We start from the raw sequence: 21795 nt of genomic DNA on the forward strand, positions 1-21795 counted from the left end.
TTGTAGACACCATGCAGACCATATGACGGTTATTGAAGTTATTTTTATTTATATTAGACTTTTTTGAGTGTAAAAGGATGCCATTCAAAAGGAGCATTGATAACCATACAAACTCAATTTGGGTTAACAAGGTCAGTAGGCAGGGAGGGGAGGGGGGGATTCAATGAAATCTCCAACATACCATACCTTATATATACACAAAACATCGTGGAGAGATCCCAGAAACCCAATGCTATACATAGTACTTATTGCTAGTTACGGTAGGGCTACTGCAGCACCAGTAGCAAGAATTATATTGCTATGTACCTGCTGTCGCATGGGAATTGTAGTTCTCAACTCTCAAGACTTGAGTGGTAGTTGTAGTCCTCCATTCAATCATGAAAACAGGGTCTTGGTAGCCCTCAAGTAATTTTTTTTTTAAGAGCAAAGGTTCATGATTATTCAGATATTATAGACAGTGAGATATACAGAATACCATAAGGTAATACAAGGAAAATACAGAATTGCCACCTATAAAAAGTAATTTAAAAAAAAGATACCAAGTGAGAAAACTGCATAACCATTCACAGAAAAAAATGTGTTGTGTTGCTACGTGCCAGTGCTTTTCTACAACAATATTTATATAAAAACTTAAAAATAAATCGGTGGTACTGATACATTTAAGAATATAAAACTACAACGTAGTAACGTCAATACCATTCTGACTTGCCTCACCACTGTTCACAGTTTACAAAGAGTTTTGACAGACAAGGGGGGAAGAGTTTAGACCAAGTGGACTTGGTTCATAGCTTTGCACAACCAGCATTAACACTGTCGGTTCAATCAACAGTCCCTTTATACCTGCGTCTTTTAAGTGCTTCGAATAAGGATCATATTCAGTGGTACTGACGTTACACACTTTGAACTGACACCTAGCATTCATTTTATACAGATTAGCTTCTTTTTCATTTCAGTAAAGTGTCCATTCATATGAAAACTAAACATTTTTTTCTATACATTTCCTAACAAAAAAAAAATAGAATCAACGTGAATACAGGTTCCGCGAATGGGCAGGGTTGGGATGTGATTGACTTCCCCCATAACCAGTCAGCATGCTGGGAGAGTACTGCACTTCCAGAAAATAGGATGGGAGTCAAGAGAGGAGAGGTAGACACGGTCCGAAGATGGATCCAGAGAAAATGAAAGAGAAAAGAACACGATTTGTTAATTCACATGTGAAGAGTTCAAATAATCAATAGTAGCAGAAGTTTCTTTATCTCACTGTCTGACCCACAGGCTTAAATAAATGTAGTTTTCAGGATTAATCAACAGACAGCATTTTAACTGCAATTTGTTTATTATTAGGTTAACTATTTGCCCTTAAATAACAAGCTAAAGATCAGCTTACTGTCTTTCACAGATTTCAAACAGAGCTTCCTCACGTTTAGCTACATAATCATGATAGTCACATTATGACTGTGTTATTGTAGTTCTTTGCAGATGGCCCCTCCAGACTCCATCTGCTTAGTAAGACAATGATATGAGACTGAAGCAACTGGAAGAAATGAGTGGAAGAAGTTTTTTCAAAATCATTTTGTCAAACTTCTGTTCCAGAGAAGAAAAAGTAAAAGATGCTGAGACTAAATCAATCAATCAATCAATCAATTTTTATTTGTATAGCGTCAACTCATAACAAGTGTTATCTCGAGACACTTTACAAGAAGCAGGTAAAAGACCTTACTCTTTGTCTGTTAACATTACAAAAGAGCAGGTTAAAAGACCTTACTCATTGTTATGTTACAAAAAGCAGGTAAAAGACCTTACTTATTGCTATATTACAAAGACCCGGCCTATCCATCATGAGCACTTTAGCAAAATAATCTTTTCAATTAGTCTGAATCATTTCTGTCTCACTTCTTCAACAGTAAACATTTATAGTAAGGATACATGTTTTGACACTGTTTTATTTCAAGCTTATCCTAGCTAAAAGAATATAATGGCCATAATGGTCTTTATTTCTGGACAAAGTTCACTTAGTTGTCATGGAGATTGGAGGTCCATGAGGTGTGACTATGTAAAAAGTAAGGGTACCTGGAGCTGAATACATTTTTGTCAGACTTCTGCTTCTGAGGTCAGGAATTAGCTTTCAGCTGAATGTTCATTAGTGCTGAACTTGTTAAAACTGCTGTGGTCAGAGTGAGATATTGAGAAAAGGTCATGAAGCAATCAAATTGATCTTACTATCGAAGAGGTATGCACAGGGTTATTGGTGACAGTGGAAATATTTGAATTCTCTTTCATGTTTTTGCATGATTTGCAGCATTGCACCAAAAACAACAAAAGGCCGGCCCACAGGGTCCTGCGAGGTCGAAGGCTTAACACCATGTTAGTCCGTTTGCTATAATTATCAAAGCGAGCGTGTGTACTAACAGCAACGATCAAAAGGCAGAGAGACTGTGATGGTGTCACAAGTACAGAGGAACTCACAGAGGGGGGTGGGGACTGCCTGTCAGTCAAGGGGAGGCTCTCATAGCCAGGGTTGCCATTGGAGGAAACGTTTGGAGTCCTGTATAGAGATAGAAAGAGACAAGGACAGAAGAGAGGGAGAGGAGGAGTGGAGGATGAAGAAGAGAGGGAGACAGGGGTGAGACACATTGAGAAAGACAGAGGGGGCGGAGGAGAGGGGGAGGCCGCAGGGTGACGGGACCCAAGGACAGGTGACAGGCAAGAAGGAGAGAGAGTGGTTAGAAATATAGTGCGGAATAACACAGCACTCAGTATAACTAGTTTGTATTAATACTACAGGCCATGTGAGCACCATACAGTCCACTCCTGACTGCAGGATTTAAACAAATAATCTGCAATCACATGCATTTAAGGCTGGATGTGACTCATCAGTCCCATTGCAGCTGTTTTTCTTATAAATCTGTTTATATGCATGAAAAACCCCAGAAAGCTTTTAAAGCCATCCCAAGCTGATTCTGTCTTAAAAGAGTGGACTGTATTTTCGGTGCTGGCTGAGTTTCTGAGCCTTGATGGTTCAGTTGAGTCAGTATCCTTGTTTTGTGTGTTAAAATTAAACGGGAGCAGCTGGCATTGAAAGTGAATTAGTTCCCGGTTAGGATTCTCAGAGCTCTTACTAAGCTTGTAAACACCAGTGAAGGTGGAAGGAAGGAAAAAAAACATAAAACTGAAAGTGAGGGGAAAAAAAAAAAAAAGGGAGAACTATAAAAGGAAGCAGGAGGTTTGATAGAGCAAGAAGCCAGAGAGATAACTGGAGAGATTCGGACACAACAGTAAGGAGGCGGATGAGAGAGATGCGGGAGGGTGTTTTGGTGGTGGGTGGGTGCGTGGAGCGGGGGTTACCTATAGTCAACCTGAGCCTCACATCGCCGGAGTTTTTAAGAGCGCAGCCTCGTCAATGACACCCTCCCCCCAACACAGCAGTACTCTGCTGCTGTTTAGGAGACAGGACGCCATTTGAGACCAGATCTGTGAAATGAGCGAGCGGCCTACACATCGTCTGTCCTGAAACACTCGACAGACGGATAGACAGACACACAGACAGACAGACTTCTGGAGTTGTGTCTGTTTCTCTGCCTACACTGGAGTCCATATTGACCTGTCTGTGTGTCTGTCTGCAATGCATGTGCTTAACCTGGCTGTGAATTTACACTAATCCTGCATGGCTATCGAGCAAAGTGTGTAAACCTAGCTACACTGCACTACACTGCACTACACTGCACTACACTGCACTGCTCCCTTCAGAAGATGGATGTGCAATACATGTGTATCACTAATATAAATATATAAGTGTTTGAAGGAGAGAAGTGTGGTCTAAAAATGTCTATGTGTCTGCAGAAAAACATCACTACATTGGTAATTCTCTTTGTGTTGGTTAAACATACTCTGTGTTGCTATACTACATCCTAGCATATATATAGTCCCTAATCTTAAGGGGAGGGGGTATTAGAATAAAAGTTGCCCATGCATACAGATCTACACACAAAGGCACATGCCTGATGTAGAGTCTTTATCTAAGAGCAACATCCTCCCCTTCCTGAGACATCTGGGCTGTTCTGTCTGTCTGTCTGTCTGCGTGTCTGTGTGTCTGTGTTACTCACGGGAGGGGCGGCGCACTAGAAAAGGGGGGTGTCCACCCGGCCCCCGGGTAATTATAGAAGGGGGCCATGGCCCCTCGTTGAGACCCCGAGGCCTGAGGTCTACGTGCCTGATGGGAGGTGAAGGGGTCCTCACTCTCACTGTCCGAGTCTTCGTACTCCTCCGATTCACTGTCGTCGTCAAAGAAAGAGACACAGGCACATGTGTGAGCAGAGAAGGGATGACAAACTCTATTTTCAATAGCACTTCATTACATAATCATTTTATTTATTTATTTAGATGCGTATCCCAAGACAGCTCTACTGTATAGTTCCTCTTGTTCCTCTTGTGTAAGTTAGACGCTCATATTTCAGGAAAATAAAAAAATAAAAAAATGTGCCAGCAGATTTCATTCAACATTAGCAGCACCAATCACAAACTACCTATTCTGAAATCTTGACACAACACTTGATCAGTATTCTAATGAGCAGAGCTGTAACACACTGCCCTCACTTTATTGTCTCTCAGCAGATTCTACAAACCTGTGTCACACATATCTCACTCTTTAACATTAAACTGTATTATTTGGGGGAGAACCAAACCAACTCCTCTGCACATTATATCTTATTAAGTGGTAAGAGAGGTTCATATCCTCCTTGACACTGTGGGTTTAATGCTTTTTAGTGGAACTACGACCCAAGATCAAACTAGTTTTTGGCTCGTATCCCCTCTCTTTTTACTGCTTTTGGCAATGTGTACGGTATGCTACTTCTCCCAATTGTCCTTGGTTTTATTGAAAATGTACATAAGGAACATCCTTATAAAAAAGTTTTGCACTATAAACATATTCCCCCTCGTCTCTCACCTGGGGAAGCTCCTCCAGGCACCGGGCAGGGAGCAGAGGATGGCAGTGAAGGCCAAAGCAGAGAGGAAAGAGTACAGGGAGAGGTAGAGCAATCCCTCCATCCCATCATAGCACAGGCCTTTCAAAGAGTCAATGTAGTCCTGCAGAAAAAAGACGGATATATAAATGGAGATGGAAAAGAAACATAAATTGGTGATTAACTGTATATTTGTCATTAATCTCCTATACACATGCACTGCGTATCTTGTTACCTTATTCAGACCTCGGCAGTTCAGCAGTGCCACCAGCTGATGGAAGTTTCCCTCTGTGGAGTTGAGTATCTGCTGAACCTCCCTGAGTGATTTCTGCAATGACAGAAAAAAAAGCAAAAAGTGAGAAAATGGACCAAAAAGGAAGAGGAACTTTGATTTCTCATGCTGCATTGTTACATACATAACATACCTCCGCTTTGGGGAACTGTGTGAGAGCATTTCTGTCCAGATTGGAGAGCTGTGTGTGGATGTTAGACAACGCCCTCTGCGACTGGGTCAGCAGCTGTAGCCAACAAGTCCGTGAAGTTAGGAGCTTTCATTTTTGCATTATTGCTTAAATACATCGTTAATATGCTGTGCATGTAGAGCAAATAATTCAAGGACAGGACACGCAGCAATAGCTGTCCATCCCATCTTCACATGATTTGTCCTTAACCGGCCTTGAGCTAGTCTGACATGCAGCCTGCTCACTTACTGTAAATCAGGTTGAGCGTGTCAGCTGAAAGCCTGCAATGTGCTCTGATACATATATGAGATATGGGAGGTCATGTTACCTGCTGGAACGGACTGTTCATGCGCCTGCTGCAGGTCAGGTAATAATCCAACACATCTGAATGGGCAACATAACACCACAGGACAACAGAGGAAATTGTCATGAAATTGATGCTGACATGTGCACAGATTGGAGGTAAATCAAGTTTTCTGCAGAATCCGAAGACAACCAGCATTGTCAGACTGTGTTGTTTGTGCAGAAGCAGACTAAATACCATACCTGAGCTGGTCCCTGAGTTGAACTGGGTCGAGTTGAGGACAAACATGTTCGGATCAGAGCAGAAGTCACTGAGAGCCTGACCGTGCAGAGAGTGACAGGGAGAGTGAGAGGGGATGACGAGAGAAAAAAACAGCAAGAGAGAGGGACCGATGAGGCAAAAGATAGAGGGCGAAAGAGAAAATGATCACAAGGGAAAACGTTAGCAGACACACAGACCGACTGACATATTAACCTCCTCAGATATCTGACAGCAGCCCGCAATACGCCGGTGAATATTGATCGGATACATCACATGCTGTCCTGGATAAACCTACGCTACAATCTGACAACTAGTTTTTCTTTCCATTAGCTCATCAGTCATATCCTCCCCTCTGCTAACCTTTTTTTTTTTCCACATCATCTCGATACATTCCTGTACAATCTGTCCTACTTTTAGACACAGCTCTCCCACAAACACACTCAGCTTGAGCTCGGCCCACCAGAAGAGGGAGTGAGAGACACACACAGAGCGCCGGGCGGCTGACGGGAAAAGCAGGAGAAAATGGGCAGAACCACAGCTGGGCCATTGTTCCCCGGTCAGTGGTCAGAGACAGAGCGGCTCTGTTCGAACCCACAGGACTTGGGACATCTCCTGCCAGCTCCACATGACACTGGGACTTTTAAAGTGGGCAGCAGGGCAGAAAAACAGCCACAATTTACCCTCTTCAAACAGCCCCCCAAAACAGTGTCCCCTTCATAGAGTGAGACTTCACTGGGGGAACAGAAAAAGGACTTCTCTGGAAAGGACATGAAAAACATTCTTCTTCTGTTTTATGTCCCTGCCTTTAAAAGTGGACTGATTTCTGCGTGTAAATCAAAGCACTTCGCTTGTTGTCATATTTAGCTGTAAAAGCACAGCTGTAAGTTTGCCCGGCTATCATGTTTGTGAATTTCACTTCGTAGGATTAAACTCACACTTGTACTCGTGCCTGTGAAGCCTCGGGGACTGAGTTAACGCTCCATCTTCAAGCCTCGCACTGCTCTCTCTCTATCACTCTGTCTGTCTCTAACTGATCTGGAGATGCACTCTCCTCCGCTTCCTCTCTCCTCTCCTGTAAGCAACTCTCCTCATCTTCCATTTTCACTTCTCCAAGCCAAACGCCCACACACTCGCAAACACACTTACATGGAAAACATGCACTTTTCTACACAAACACACTTTGTTCACAAATGTGCACACGCGCATTGAATCTTTAATCTCTGCCCCATTTTCCTGCCTTTTTGGTCCTCTGCCACGACTGCAGCGTTCCCTAGGAGGCAGGTCTTTTCACAGTTTAGCACAATGGGTACAGAAATGACACACACACACTCACTGACACACACAAACATACACACGGCTTAGGCCTGCCATCATGGGTCTGCCTCCTATAGCTCTCTTTCCTCAGCTGTAGGTGGCCATCCTTCCAATGATAGCCTCATTCACTTTCTATTCCTCCAGCTCCTCATCCCTCTCTCTCTCCCTCACTCCCATCAGCAGAGTACTTGTCCTGGGTCTACTCACCACTACAGTGGCTGTCTCCAAACCCAGGGAGCCCCAGCTCAGGAAGAGAGCCAGCCAGGCCAGCACGGTCATCCTGTGGTGGGAGAGAGCAGCACAAGCTCTTCAGCCAAGAGGACACCCAGACCATTAATTCACTGTTGTGTTGTTTGTGTCGAAAGCAACAAGACTCTGTGTGTATGTGTGTGTGTCTTCGTGCGGGGGCATGCGTGCATGCATGAGTATGTGCCTGTGTGTGAATGTGTGCGTGTGTGCGTGTGTGTACTCACAGGATGAGCAGCCAGCGAGCCTGCTTTGCCAACCCCAGCAGGATGAACAGACACACTATGAGGTCGAGCAGCAGCAACAACACATACGATAGCCACCTATATCAAAGAAATACACAAACACCACACATAGAAAGTTTTATTAGATACAAAAAGTCAGATTGTTTCTTGCATTAAATGAGAGAAAAAAATATTTAAACTATTTAGAGACATACATAAAAAACACAAGACAATTTGTGGTTCTCAAACTTTATATATTCTACTGATTTTCAGTTTTGTGGTCAGGTTTAAAGCTGTGTAGTTTTTTTTTCTGGTTTTATTTCATGGGAATTTATGTTCAATATTAAATATACTTCAGTTAATACATAATTTACATCTTGAGCTTGTTGATAAGACCGACTGACATGGCATACAAATTAAGTTGGATTTTTATTATTTAAAACATAAGCTGACTCACATCATGAAGCAGAGTCACACAAGCATCGTTTGAAAAAAACAAAACAAACAGAAATTAGCAAAAAAAACTATAAATGATTTTGTTTTGATGTTTCTAGACATTAAAATGACCTTTTCTCTCTTTCTGGTTAAGACATGCTGTTTTCAAAGATCCCCTAGTGGGGACTGAAATTAAACTACTGTATGTAAAAATGTACACTCTTAAACAAGAGAGTTCATGTGACTTGTGAATTAAAAAAAAAAAAACTTATCAGCCTCTACAAAAGAATAGTTTACATTCTTTGGTCTGCAGCCCCCCCCCCCCCTCCCCCTGCAATTTAAATAATCCTTTCTTTCTTTTGTGTTGAATCTTCTTTTGACCATTTAAATGTAAATTGTTACTCCAGTGAGGTTGAAGTTTTATCCGATGTGAGGAACTGCACTGTTGATATGATCTGAATGTTCTGCTTTCTAGTCTCCTTTTTTAGTCGTAATCTAAAAGCGTGGTACTTTTCATAATGATAAAAGCTACATTTGAATGTGCAACGCATGTATGTGTGGAAAATGAAGGTCAGTGCAAATGTGCAATGGTGGGTTATTTTGTGGTTTTATCAGTGGTTTAAGTATAGTTTTTATTGTTTCATTTATCTACATTTTATCCGTCGGCACTCGTGTATACAGCCAGTCTATCTCTATATTTCTGTCAATTCTGATTGGTCATCAGCCATTGTGTTTGTGGTGATGTGTGAAATAACTGGTTTTATTCATTCAGCTTTTTTTCCTGATCCTGGATTAAAACTTTCCCTTTTACACAGTTTACAAAGTAAAAAACAGAGCAGTAGTGTAATAAGATTATTAGGATAGTTATGTTGGGGGAAAAAAGAGTCATTCACTCAACACATGCCTGTGGTGAGCTCAAATAGTTTCAGTGCTTATAAAAGTGAGGCAGGCTCCACTGCAGGAAGCCAGGAAAGTGGTGAAGTTATGAGCTGACCCCTCTTTAACCTCTTACTGTCTAAAACAGCTGATGAATGACATCCTGTGTGTCAGCTGTGTGTGTGTTTTTTTGTTAATGGTTAGCAACTGTGCACATTATTAATCAATACGAGCATTGTAGCTATGGACTTTTACTTTTTACAATTGAAGGGTGTACATTACGGGAGATGGGATATGAAGGCATGCCATCACCACATAATGTTTAGAAGTATTTTGTGTCCATTGCATAACCTCAACAAGCACAGCCATACTGATTAAAATGCAATATTTATGAAGGGCGGTCAGAAGAGTTTCCTCATCCTCTTGAAAAACTAAAAGTCTGGCAGTGTTGATAAACAGTCTGAAGAAGTTGAGATTTGAAATTGACCACAAGGGTTTATAGGCATTATTCTCCAAATGGTCCCATCTAATTTTTTTGCTGCATTAACTTGTACGAAAACTGAATTTTATTTGGATTCTACACAGGTATACAGTCTCTAAAAGAGAGACAATGGCTAAGAGATGTAAATCAGTTATAGTTTGATGACACACAAAGACGGCCTACATCAAATACAGCACATGTAGACTACCAAACACACTTTATCTTTCCCATAATTCCCAGCTCAGACAAAGTCTACGTAAAAAACTTTGATTTTCATCTTAAGTGAACTTTTTTTTTGTAACACAGCATCAATAAGGATATCTATTGTGTTTTTTTTTTTTGTATCAAATGTAAACATTTACTCATTAGTCCAGCGGCCCTCTCTGGACTGCAGTCTCACCTGTAGTCCTCATTGACCATCAGTGTGTTGGCAGCCCAGCCTGGTGAGAAAGGGTTGGGCATTAAGCTGCTGCCGGGTACCACTGTTGGAGCCACAGAGGGAGGGACCGGGGTCAGAGGGATGATGGATGCCCCGCTTACACTGCTGTCATTCCACAGGCCTGCATCCACGCTGGAGCGAGCCAGAGAGATGGAGGAGAGGAGCTTGATCATGTTCTCAGATAACCTCCGGCAGTTTCGCGTCGACACCAGAAACGGTTTACTGCCGGTAAAAAGCTCCTCCATGGACGTCAGAGGGCCAGAGATGGACAGTTGCAGCCCGGAGATTGTGTCTGAAATCTGGAGAGGAGGGAAGAATGGGGAGGGGAGTTAAGTGGGATGAAACCACAGAGTAAAGAGGATGATGCTTGTAAAATCATTGTGGTCGTTTTATTGAGATGCAGAACTAAAGATGGTGGGCAGTTTGTGATGCACATTTCCTGATCATCTATAAAGCAAGTTTAGACCTGACCAAACTGCCCAATGTAAAACTCTAGTCTTCTAACTACGAGATATTCAAAGGTTCTTTTCAGGCTGTTTAGAGACGATTAATGATGGCTTCTGTGCAGAGAAACAAGAGTGCAGAATGTTTTGTTCTGTTTTGAATCATGATGACTTATTTGTTTTTTCTCTAAATCAGAACAGGGTGGTGTGTGGCCAATTATTTGCAATTTGTTACATCAATTTCAATTGATATAAATTCATGTTTATCACACATTATCTTTAATGCTATTTTCCTGCATTTAGTACATTTATTTTGTACATAATTGTATGTTTTATGGCTTCAAATGAAGCACATCTGCATGTAGTTTCAGTGGGAACATGTGGGTAATTTTTCACGTGATTGATTAAGCGATATTCTTCTCAAATGGGCCATATCCATCTTCTTTATTTCATTTGAATGATTCACTGTCAAGTTGGACTGTTGCATTCAGGGCCTATAAGACAATAATCCCCTGTGTCTGTAGCTCCATGAGGTTCATATTAGATTTTTACTACTATGTTGTGATCTTTGATATAAATGATAATGAGCTGGACTGATGGACTCGCGTGTGTTTTTCCAGCTCAATCAGGTATTAGGGTCTACAGTATATTGTTGTGTTTTGCTGACCTGTATATTCTACAGCGCTCAACAGAAGAGGACATTTATCAGTCTGACACACAAACCACTGTCTGACCACAGGGAGATCAATACAACAGAAGTTTGTATCTGATTGTCTTTGGCTCTCTGTAGACCACATGTAAGCATCAACACATCCTCTTCCTCTCTCCCACACATACACAGGTGCACACACAGGTGCACACACACACACACTCTCACACACACACACAAGGTAGATACTCTGCATGACAGTTTACTTGCAGGGAGCAACACTCACCAGCAGATCGATGGAAGCTAGCGTATAATTGGCTGTGAGAAGAGACGAGGTCAACTGATACATCCCATCATTAGCCTCGCTGTTGCCATAGAAACCGACGCCTATGGCAACACTGCAAAGGGGAAAAAAGAGACATGAAAACACTGTGGGAGGATAAATATATATGAGTGTGTGTGCAGTGAGAGAGAGTGAGAGAGGGGAAAGAAGAAGAGATAGCAGAGGCCTAAATATAATGTTTAATTCAGTGTGTATGTACATTTTAAATGAATTTGACACAAGCAGATAGAGCTGAAGAGGATGGGATGTGTGCAGTCTGTGTGAGCATACCAACAGTGCAACACAGAGACAGGAATAAACAGATGATTGGAAAAAAAAGACAGTTGATTCCTAGTACTCAATGGTTAAGCTTCGGCGAGGAAAATATTACAAATGTTAAACATAGCACGTGTTTACACATCTTTCGGTTATTCAAATATTTAGATTAAAGCTCGGGCCAGATGTTCGTAAAATCCCCTCAAACCCGAGAGGAATGGTATGACCCAATCTCCCACAAAGTATGTGACCCAGATTAGAAAGCAGGGGGGAAAAAGGAGGAATGTGTGTCTGAGTCTGTGTGTGCTTTGCATTTCAAGCTGCCAAATGTGAACGCAGTGTAATGCGGGTGCACACTTCAAATGACACAGTGTTGTTTTTGTGACGAAAGGCCACCATCTGGAGCAAAAGGGTGTCGCATTAAATATTTTCAAGATGTAAACTGCCGCATTATTTTCCTCATCCTGTCTGGCACAGAGAGATCTTGTATGGAGCATCAGCGAAGGAGACAACTCCATTATTTTTGCATTAAGGGGGAGACATGAACCACAGAAACCTACAGTCCATATAAGATGACATCATTATGACACTTGGAATCTAATGCACAGTACATCATGTCCTGTGATATTACAGCAGCTTCTGTGCAGGGAATGGACTGGAATACAATAACAAGCCCTGCTGAAGCATTCAATTGCAGTATAATTTCATAACGGCACACAGCTGGGCCCATAGATTTAGATTTAAAAAGGTCTGATGGGCAGCTGACTCGCGCTTCCTCTATATGAGAGTGTGTTGGACAGATGTCAGGCAGCATTTCTGTTCATGTACAGCAGAGACAGTGTACTCTGACTCGATGACTGCATGTTCACCAGAACTAAAGGGGGAACACTGACGGGTAAGTGACTGTGTCGTAGGGGGGCGTGCTGAGATCACCCTCTCACACACACACACACACACACACACACACACACACACACACACACACACACACACACACACACACACACACACACACACACACACACACACACACACACACACACACACACACACACACACACACACACACACACACACACACACACACACACACACACACACACACACACACACACACACACACACAGCTGTCAGAGGCCTGTGGTTGGTAAACAGCAACCCAACATGACCGTCAGCTGCCATCCAGGCCTCCTGTCCTCTCCAGTGAAATTGGTGTCTGTATAAATGACTAAAGTCCACATGACGTTGGAGGATGACAGCGTGTGATTCACAGCCTCGATGCTGCTCCACCTAAAAGGCAGCTTTCAGAAGTAACTAAGTACATTCGGTCAAGCTAATAATTAGCTAGTAATTAAATACAAAGGACAAGGACATTTGTCACTTTGAAATGTACTAATTTTACACCTGCGGCTACACCAATCAGGTGGTTTAAATTAAAGGAGCAGTTCAACAATTTGGGGAAATAACTTTCTTGCAGAGTGAGATAGTGAGGTGCTACTATTGACTTTATGTAGTAAACTAAGCAGCAGACTATAAAAGATTAAAAAAAAAAGTGTGAAGCTGTGTATTCAAACTTTTCCTCCCTCCTGCACTGTGAATTATCTCACAAACCCCTCAGATGAATCTGTTAGGAACCACTGGACCAAACTACTTGAAATTAGCCAAACCTCACTATGGAAACCAAATGCTGATGATGAATTGTGAAATTAATATTAAAAAGCAAATAATCAGTTCTGGAAAAAGTATGCACATCTTTCCAAAAAAATATAATCTGTCTCCAGTCTTCATTCTTATGTTTGCTGATAGCATACTTGCTCATATTCATTTTACATGTAGGAGTGCCTATTTCTTTACAGTCTCTTTACTTCAGCGAAAGATGTGAAAACTTCTCCCATCACTACTAAACGATGGCGGATGTGTACGTGGCGATCAGATATGATAGATAAGCGGTCAATAATGGCATCTGAATCCTCCTCCTCACCAGCACAGAGTGACAGCCGCAACCGCCACCCACGTGACACAGCAGATGCCCCTCCCCTTCTTCCCGCTGTAACCGTGACCTGTGCTGCCATCTTCATCCTCCTCCTCCTCCTCTGATCCCTCGCCCCGGTCGCCACGGTGACAGCAGCAGTAGTGTATAAGGAAGGACAGAACCACCAAGAGCGAGATAACGAGAGCGATGGCTGATAAGCTGGACAAAACCAGCAGAGTCTGAAAGAGAGGAGGAAGAAAAGAGGAGGGAGAGGGAAAAATGACTCATTGAAAGTGAAAAATGGCATTTTAATCTAATTTTTACAAGTGGAGAGGAGCAATTTGAGAGAGTAAAATACTAGCTAATCCTGTTAAATCCTATAGCTTATAGCATATTGTACTGCGTCCATTGGCAGCAGGAGATAATGATTAAAAATGTAGAAGAGTATAAATTGTGTCTTTAGAAGAGATAGGGAAAAATGGATGATGCAACTACACACTTTTTTGAAAATGTATAATAAAATGATGATATAAAAAATGTTATATCAGGTGATTCTTGGCTGTTTATATTTGATTCAAAGGATTTAACCCATGCATCCCTGATCTGTCGGTGCAGAGTGAATATTAATGTCACTAAGCCATCAGACTTTGCTCCTGATCAGGCTCCGTGTCATAAAGTCAACATCACTGAAATGTATTTCACTCCAGCACATCTATAGCATTATCCTTCATCCATCTGCCCGTCTGTCTCTCCTCGCTCCTCGCTCCTCCACCTTCTCCATATCTCACCTCCTGTTCCCTGTAGCCCCTCCCCACCCCACCAATCCCTCCTTTCCCCCGCGCTCTCACACTCTTTCTCTCCCCCACTCTCTCTTTCTTTCTCTCCACACCACTGAATCTCTATTAATAATCTGTGACCTACTTAAATACATTCACCGCCACTCTCTCTCTCCCTCTCTCTCTCTCTCTCTCTCTCCCTCTCTCGTTTTTCCCTCGCTCCCACTCTCCCAGGCTTCTCTCTCTTTCTGTGTGTGTGCCCGGTCTTCTGTATAGCAACCTCCTCGCATTACTCATTCCCTCTCTCATTCTCCTTCTCCGAGCACTTTCACTCTCTTTTGTCTTTCTGTTCTGCAGGATAATTTGTGCCCCCCCCCCACACACACACACACACACACACACACACACACATACACACACACACACAAACACTCACACAGACACAAACATTTTTTTCTTTGTACTGCAGAGTCACTAACACGAACTCTGAGATGCTAGAGCAGTTTTTGTATGAGAAGGACCTTATGGAGGGAGAAGGATGAAGCCTTTGCAGTTTTGCAGCGGAAAAACTACAAAGTCCAGAGCAGAGCAGCGGTGGAAACCTGTAAATGACCCTCATACACTCACTGAAACCAATGTGTGTAATGTATCTGCATGCATAGAAGCAGAGTTGAGACTGAGGGTATGATTACAGCATTTAAAAAGGTATAAAATACTAAAGATGTAATCTGAGCAAAGGCGCTCTTAAGTGATACAGTATAGCAATCTTCCTGCCAAATCTTTTATTAAATGCCTTAAAATGTGTTTAAACGGACTACAAATTCCTTTTGTAGTTTTCCAGCAACTTTTAGGGATGTGGGGGAAATTTGTATTGCATAATAGGGTCAACATTCCTCTACATTGATATCCACAAATGGAGCAGCAGGGCTGTAATTATTATGCAATGTGTCCCCTCAGACTGAGCATGTGGTTATAGTGTGTTACGAGCAGTTGTGGCAGGTGTCCATTACCTGCTGGTACTCCCAGCTGTCAGGGACAAAGATGTTATCCTTCATCTGCATGGTGAGGTCCAGCCGGGGAAGGGCGTGACACACTCTCACCCACAGTGAAGGGGCATAGCTGGGCACCGTTGTCATGGCAGCCATTTTCTTCTGCCGCTTGTCCCCCCCCTCCTCCAACCCTGTGAGGGAGGGGAGAGCAAGAGAGAGAGAAACGAGAGAAAGAAAAAGAGAGAGAGAGAGAGAGAGGTCCGAGCGAGCAAGGATGTGGAGTAAGAGCAGAGGAGAGTAAAGAAGAAAGGTTAGGAGAAGGTGAAGGACAAACAGATCACAGAGGTCACAGCAAGCTCAACACAACCACTGTCTGCCCGCACAAAGGAGACAATTTATGAACAGACATCACCAGAGAAAAGTATAGGTCAAAATGACAGCCATAGTTACTTGAAAGAGACTCTTGGGTGCTTAAATCAGCACAGGAACCTGATTCAGCGCTGAGGCAGGAGTGTGTTGCCCTGCTTTTGCTTCACCTGTAACTTTTTGGCTTTAAGAGACTGAACAAATAAAGGTAACCTGTAACAGGCTTTTACAGTGCAATAGCTTTCCTAATTTCCCCTTTTTAATTCATTTCAACATGTTTTAATAAGCTTTTTAAAACTAACAGGACGGTCATATATCGAGAAAAAATAAAGACAATGAAGAGGAAATAGACAACGATAACCAGAGACAAACAAATGAAGACTTTTCTTGATGTGTTTGGGTTGAAAGACAATGACAGATTCATATGAATAAGGAAATGTGACTTATCTCATTTGGAGTTATATTCTCATGGGTATGAGGTTAAGCTGAACTTGAAAAACAATTCTCAAAATTTCCAGGAAGCTATGTATTACAAAGAATATTGTTGATAAATTTGAAATAATTTATTGCATCCCTTAACTTTCCTTTAGTGTTTTTGAGACGTTACCGAAAACAAAACATTTTGTTGAGTCTGTGATGTGATTACAGCCCAAGCTATTCTTCAAACAATTGACTACAGAGGCAATAAACAGCAGATTATGTCATCATTTCCAGCATGTTAAAATGTCACTGTGATGATAACTAAGTATTTCCAGTTAAGTTTTTGCTATCTAACCTTTCTCTCTGGAAGCGTGTGTTTGCATTTTCTTTCTCCTTTTTTTAACAACTCATAAAACAAAAATTAATCAATCAATGAAAAAGAATCAACAGATTAAATGTTGATACAAATAATCATTAGTCAGAGGGGGTTGAGCCAGGAAGATTACATGACCTTATTTGACAACTGGCTGCTATTCACAGAACGTCTTCTTAACCTTTTAAAAGGGTGTATGTAATGGGAGCAACATTTAGGGGATGTAAGAGGGTCTTTGAAGTCCTCATTGCAGAAGAAAACTACACAACAAGAATAAACAAAAGCTGCTATATTTGACTCAAACATCAGTCCCTGTTCAGCGTTCTCTTGCTAAAGCCGGCCAAGGGGGAGAAAGTAGGGTAAATACAAAAGGCAAATCCGTTTATCCAAAACATACACTCCAATCCTCATTACAATGACGGAGCAGAGGAGGGGGGGTTGCGGAGGGCGAGTCGGGGGCCTGGTAGGGTCCTGATACTGGCTGCCCAGATTAAGAGACCAGCAAAGCTCTATAGTGTTTAAGAAAAGAGAGTTTTATTATGACAGCTCAGAGAGAGAGAGAACCATTCACAACACAGAGTTACAGAGCTGAGCTCAATGCTGATATCACAGGCCCGTACAATTCTATGTTTGAGTCGAATAACCTTTGATAGATTCTGAATTAAAGGCTTGTTTTATTGTATCGTAATGCAGCTGTTATCTTTTTTTTTTATCTCAGCTTCTAAACAGCACATTGTTCTACACTGCTGAGGCATTTCACTCTCACTATTGATTCAATCCGTAGCTCATAAAACCCTGCATGAAAAAAGTTTGGATGTAGCCACATGTCACATTCACGCCAAACAATTTCCCTTTCACATTTGGGGCGTTTATGACCCAGAACAAGTTAACAGCTCACCCACAGGCCAGACAGGGCTGCTGCTCTAAGCCCATTACAATAAGCCGGTTCACCTTAATGGTTCCAGCAGCCCAACTGTCACAAATCGAATCACTGCCAGCACTCCATTTCCCTTATTAAAACTGTGCCCAACATAATGGTTCACACGCTGGGAGAGCCGCATCCGGCCGGCACACATCATCACTGTAAACAGACTGTGCTCTGGTGTTGTGTTATTCATTTCTAACCATTTATCTTGACTGAATTGATTAGATTAGACGTATATGAGGAGACGTATGGCAGGTCTATGAGGTGCATTCATCAGAGTTGGGAGGGGGGGGAAAAAAGCAGTTTTAGAGGCGCTATAATCAAGTAAGGGAATAATTCCACCATCAAAGGAGAATCAGTCCACCTGTTGTGTTCATGACAGCCAACAAAGTGGGTCAATATAGGAGAGCATTCCCTTTGATAGATAACATAACTGTATGGTAATCATTTTCACTGTCAGTAAAGTTTTCCCTATACCATTGATGTTATCAGCCTCCTATGCTGCCTAAATGTTGAATCGCGCCTCGGCGAGCAAACCCGTCAATGCAGCGATCCAATACCATGACCAACCCTCCCCTAAAATTCAAAGCGTGAGGTTAATTATCTATTGACGATAACACAGACCTACTACACAACAGTGTGTGAGTTAGCAGACAGTTTAAATGTTAGTCAAAGCTGTCAAAATATCAGAAATTGAGGGGCGCCAGTAGTCTAGTGTTTAGTGCGTGCACCCCATGTACGGAGGCCGTGGTCAGACAGCCCAGGGTTCAAATCCGACTTGTGGCTGCTTCCCCACTTCCCACCCTCTCTTCTTGATTTCTGACTCTATCCACTGTCCTCTCTCTCAGTAAGTCCTCTCTCATTAAAGACATGAAAAGCCCAAAATAAACTTTTAAAAAAAAATCAGGTATTGTTGTTTTATTAGACTAGTATCTTAGGGGTTTTCAATATCAGACAATTCTCAGTCAGTGGTATCAGTAAAAGGAGTAAACAAAACAGTTAATGGAATACTACTTGAAAGAGTTGGAACAAGTTGTAAACACCTTAAAGAAACAATTATTATTTTCGTTAAGCATTTTCTATGTGATGTGCTGTTTGAGAAATGTGCTCATCTGCATTTATTTTAATTATTCATATTTCAAATGTATGTTTTATTTTTAAATCTTCCTGCCCCGGAGTTGGCCCACAGATTCCAAACAGTCGGGCTGTGCAGATTACATTGGCCCTGTCAAAGAGACTTATTAAACTACCTACCAAAGTGTTAAAGATAAAGATGACTCACCAGCGTGACAGCAGGAGGTCTGATGTATTGTGTGGTCAATTAATGCACAAAATGATTCACTGAGGAAATGTGCATTGATAGAGCACATGAGGTCTGTATGGTAGGATTCTCATGGCGACAGTTATTGAGGCGACCTAATGATGTGCTGATGGAAGTGGGGGTTGGGGGGGGGGTTACAGTCCAGGAGCAGCAGTTACTCAGCACTTGTCACAGATATGAAGCCTCAAGTTGACTTGATGTCTCCTGCCAGCTTGTTATCATGACTGTTACCGTTGCATAAGTGAAGCCAAATAAATGTGATTTTTGAGTTCAGCCGGTGGAGGAGAGAGAAAAAAAAGAGAGGGAGGAGAGGGATGTTGAAGAAAACCAGCGACTCTCACCCAAACGTGACTCTCTTAAGAAAGAAAAAAAAAAAGGCTTCCCTGTTTTGTTTTCAGTCGCTGCATCGAGCTCAAGACGACAGCGAGAATGAAACGAGTTGCATGGTATGAGACTCCATGATGTCTGAATGTAAAGTACAGGGCCATTTTGTGAAGCAACTAATGAGAGCAAGGATGAGGCATCTCTGTCAGCTGAATTTAGGATCATCTTTAGCACGGGGACCATCATCTCCACCTTCATCTTTTTTTATCACAGTAGGACTCACTTGATCTGATGATGTAATTGATGTAGTCCTGTTGCTGCTGAAATGATGCATTTTGCCTCATAAAGTCCGTAACGATTCCCATTAACGCTCAAGTATCTGTCCAACAACCTCTTATCAATAACCTTAATGACTGTAATTTATGAGAAGCATTACAGCCCCATAACACAATACACCAGCCAGGAGAAATTCATTAACATTTTATTGAAGGACGCCAAGTTACGTACATTTAAATACTGTTAACTGAAGCCTGAAAAAGAAGAGACTCACAACCTAATTTGAGTTTTCACTTAACATTCATCTGCAATATAAATGCACAGCTCCAAAGATGAAGCCTGGAAGTGAGTGCAGCTGACCGTAGGTAAGTAAGTGCAGCTCATAGTCAGTAAGTCAGAGCGAATCAGTGCTGTGGTGTGTGCAAGAGCTCGACATGACAAGTTGATGGTGACAAAACGCTTCCAAGCTACTGACCGAAGCCTACACACAACCAACCAAATATTCAATAATCCTGTAGATAAGACAGCTCAGAGAGAGATTACAGTGTAAAATCACTTAGAGAAAATGTGACAAAGATGGAACGGTCACAAGGTGGAAAAAAAATAATGGGATGCAATGAAATTATTACAGCATCATGTGATGATTTTCTTTCTCTGCATGAGAGACCATGCATCCATTAAGTGCATAGTGGTAGTTGAACTAGATGTGCATGAATCCATTTTGGTATGATGGTTAGAATTTTTTTCTTTAACCTGAGCATGGATGCAAATTAACAGAACAATGCATTTACATATTATATTCTATTCGACTGGAAATTATGATTTAAGTAACCACATGTACAATTAAAAACAAAATTGAGATAAGGGAGAGATCAGTCTCTTACCTCTATCGGCTGCGTTGGGAGGTTTCTCTCTCCTTCTGTCTCCTCTCTTCACCGGTGTCCGTGAAATATTTACCCACTCAAAGCGGTACACTGCCAGCCATCAGCGCTTGATGCTCTTGAAAAAACATCATCCTGAAAAAAAAGGCTTGGTGACATGCCAAAAATATGTCAAAATGGGGAGAAAAGGGGGGAAAATAAGCCGGGTTTTCTTACATTTATTGAAAAAATTAAATAGCCAATAATTGTAGGGTTGTCTGGTGACAGTGGAGAGGTACTTGTGGTGATGGATAGGAGAGGAGCTCTCAGCGAGAGCGAGCGAGTGAGAGAGTCAGAGAGCAAAAGAGAGAGAGAGAGAGAGAGAGAGAGAGAGAGAGAGAGAGAGAGAGGGGGGATTAAGACTGAGGAGACACCCCTAAGGGACCCTTTATCGTTGCATTGTAGCTCTTCGTAGTTTAACGCCCGTACGACTTCACAACACGGCAGCAACACAATATTGCCCAAAGATAATTAATCTGTTAAAGGGGATTAGAGGGGGTCCAACCCCTCTCTCACTTCATACCCAGATATCAGAGGCACACGTCTACCACCAACCCCCACCAACATCCACGAACATTCCCATCAACCTGACCAATCTGTGCCCAGACTTCCAGCCTGAACCTTGACCAGATTACTGTGAGAAGGGCTAAAAAAAATGTCGACCTGCCAGCCAACTGTGAGTGCTGAACGATTGAGCAAAGAGGTTTTGTTTAGAAATCCACTCACAGGTTAGATGCATATTATTTAACTGGAGTTGTATTGGGAACTAATGTGAGTTAGAGATTCAATTAGAGTGTAATAAGCAAACATGGATGAATAAGGGGAGGAGAAAATGCAGGGGAGAGCAACAGTGGGCAAAAGTGGGTTCCCATGGAGGGATGTTGAGAAAAGAGGGAGGAGGGGGGGGGAGAGAAATGGAGAAAACAATGAATAGAGAAGGGGGAGAAAAGCGGCATGCAATGGATTTTTAAAGGCAAAAGCAGTAGAACAGCATCAGCACTGATTCAGGGGGCAGGAGGCTGAGGAGAGGTGCAGCTGAAGTGATGAGAGGGAGCTGATGGAGATGCTTCATAGGTGATTGGTCTGCAGGTTTGAACCTTAATGGCAGCAAAAGGAATTAAAAAAAAAAAAAAAAAAAGAGTATGGTGTTTTTAGAGAAAGAGGGGCAGAAGCGAGCGAGCGAGCAAAGAGGGAGGGGGCGGCGTTAGTTTTTCTGTGTCACTGAAAGAGAGTGGGGGAAGGGAGGAAAGGAGATAATGCGAGCGAGGGAGCAAACAGTAAAGAGCCAGAGAGAGCATACTCACGGACTCATAAGCCGTTTTCACATATGCACTCCGGATAATATCTAGATAATTACGGGAAGACTGCTCCGGAGATTCTCCCCGACCTGGCTGTTCACACAATATGCTCCTGTCAGAACCCTTTTCACATATACGAAAAA

The 21795-nt window shown here is 42.2% G+C and overlaps 1 protein-coding gene across 5 annotated transcripts; it reads right to left on the bottom strand.

The window, feature by feature from the left end:
* Window positions 1–25: 25 nt before the first annotated feature.
* ttyh1 (tweety family member 1) lies at window positions 26–20704 on the bottom strand. 5 transcript variants are annotated; one of them, XM_061050350.1, is made up of 15 exons: window positions 20319–20698; window positions 15451–15620; window positions 13674–13903; window positions 11381–11492; window positions 9964–10301; window positions 7775–7870; window positions 7509–7581; window positions 5969–6044; window positions 5751–5806; window positions 5387–5479; window positions 5197–5289; window positions 4946–5085; window positions 4104–4271; window positions 2467–2545; window positions 26–1105 (listed from the first exon to the last, which is right to left on the bottom strand). In XM_061050350.1, the coding sequence occupies exons 2-15, from the start codon at window positions 15583–15585 to the stop codon at window positions 1022–1024; spliced, it is 1773 nt and encodes a 590-aa protein (XP_060906333.1). In that variant the 5' UTR covers window positions 15586–15620; window positions 20319–20698; the 3' UTR covers window positions 26–1021. The 5 variants fall into 5 exon arrangements, with proteins under 5 accessions (XP_060906333.1, XP_060906337.1, XP_060906335.1 ...); XM_061050354.1 differs by having other exon boundaries at window positions 4211–4271; window positions 20319–20690; XM_061050352.1 differs by lacking the exon at window positions 2467–2545 and having other exon boundaries at window positions 20319–20700.
* Window positions 20705–21795: the final 1091 nt, after the last annotated feature.

Source organism: Labrus mixtus, chromosome 11, assembly GCF_963584025.1.
Source record: "Labrus mixtus chromosome 11, fLabMix1.1, whole genome shotgun sequence".
Lineage (NCBI taxonomy): Eukaryota > Metazoa > Chordata > Actinopteri > Labriformes > Labridae > Labrus > Labrus mixtus.

Bases quoted from the DNA above. Each gene is read 5' to 3' on its own strand.
- ttyh1 (XM_061050350.1), bottom strand. From the start codon at position 15,585: ATGGCTGCCATGACAACGGTGCCCAGCTATGCCCCTTCACTGTGGGTG. The intron at 7,871-9,963 runs GTGAGACTGCAG...TCTTTGATATAG, and splicing joins ATGGTCAATGAGGACTACAG to GTGGCTATCGTATGTGTTGT. The intron at 1,106-2,466 runs GTGAGTTCCTCT...CTGGAAGTGCAG, and splicing joins GGCAGTCCCCACCCCCCTCT to TACTCTCCCAGCATGCTGAC.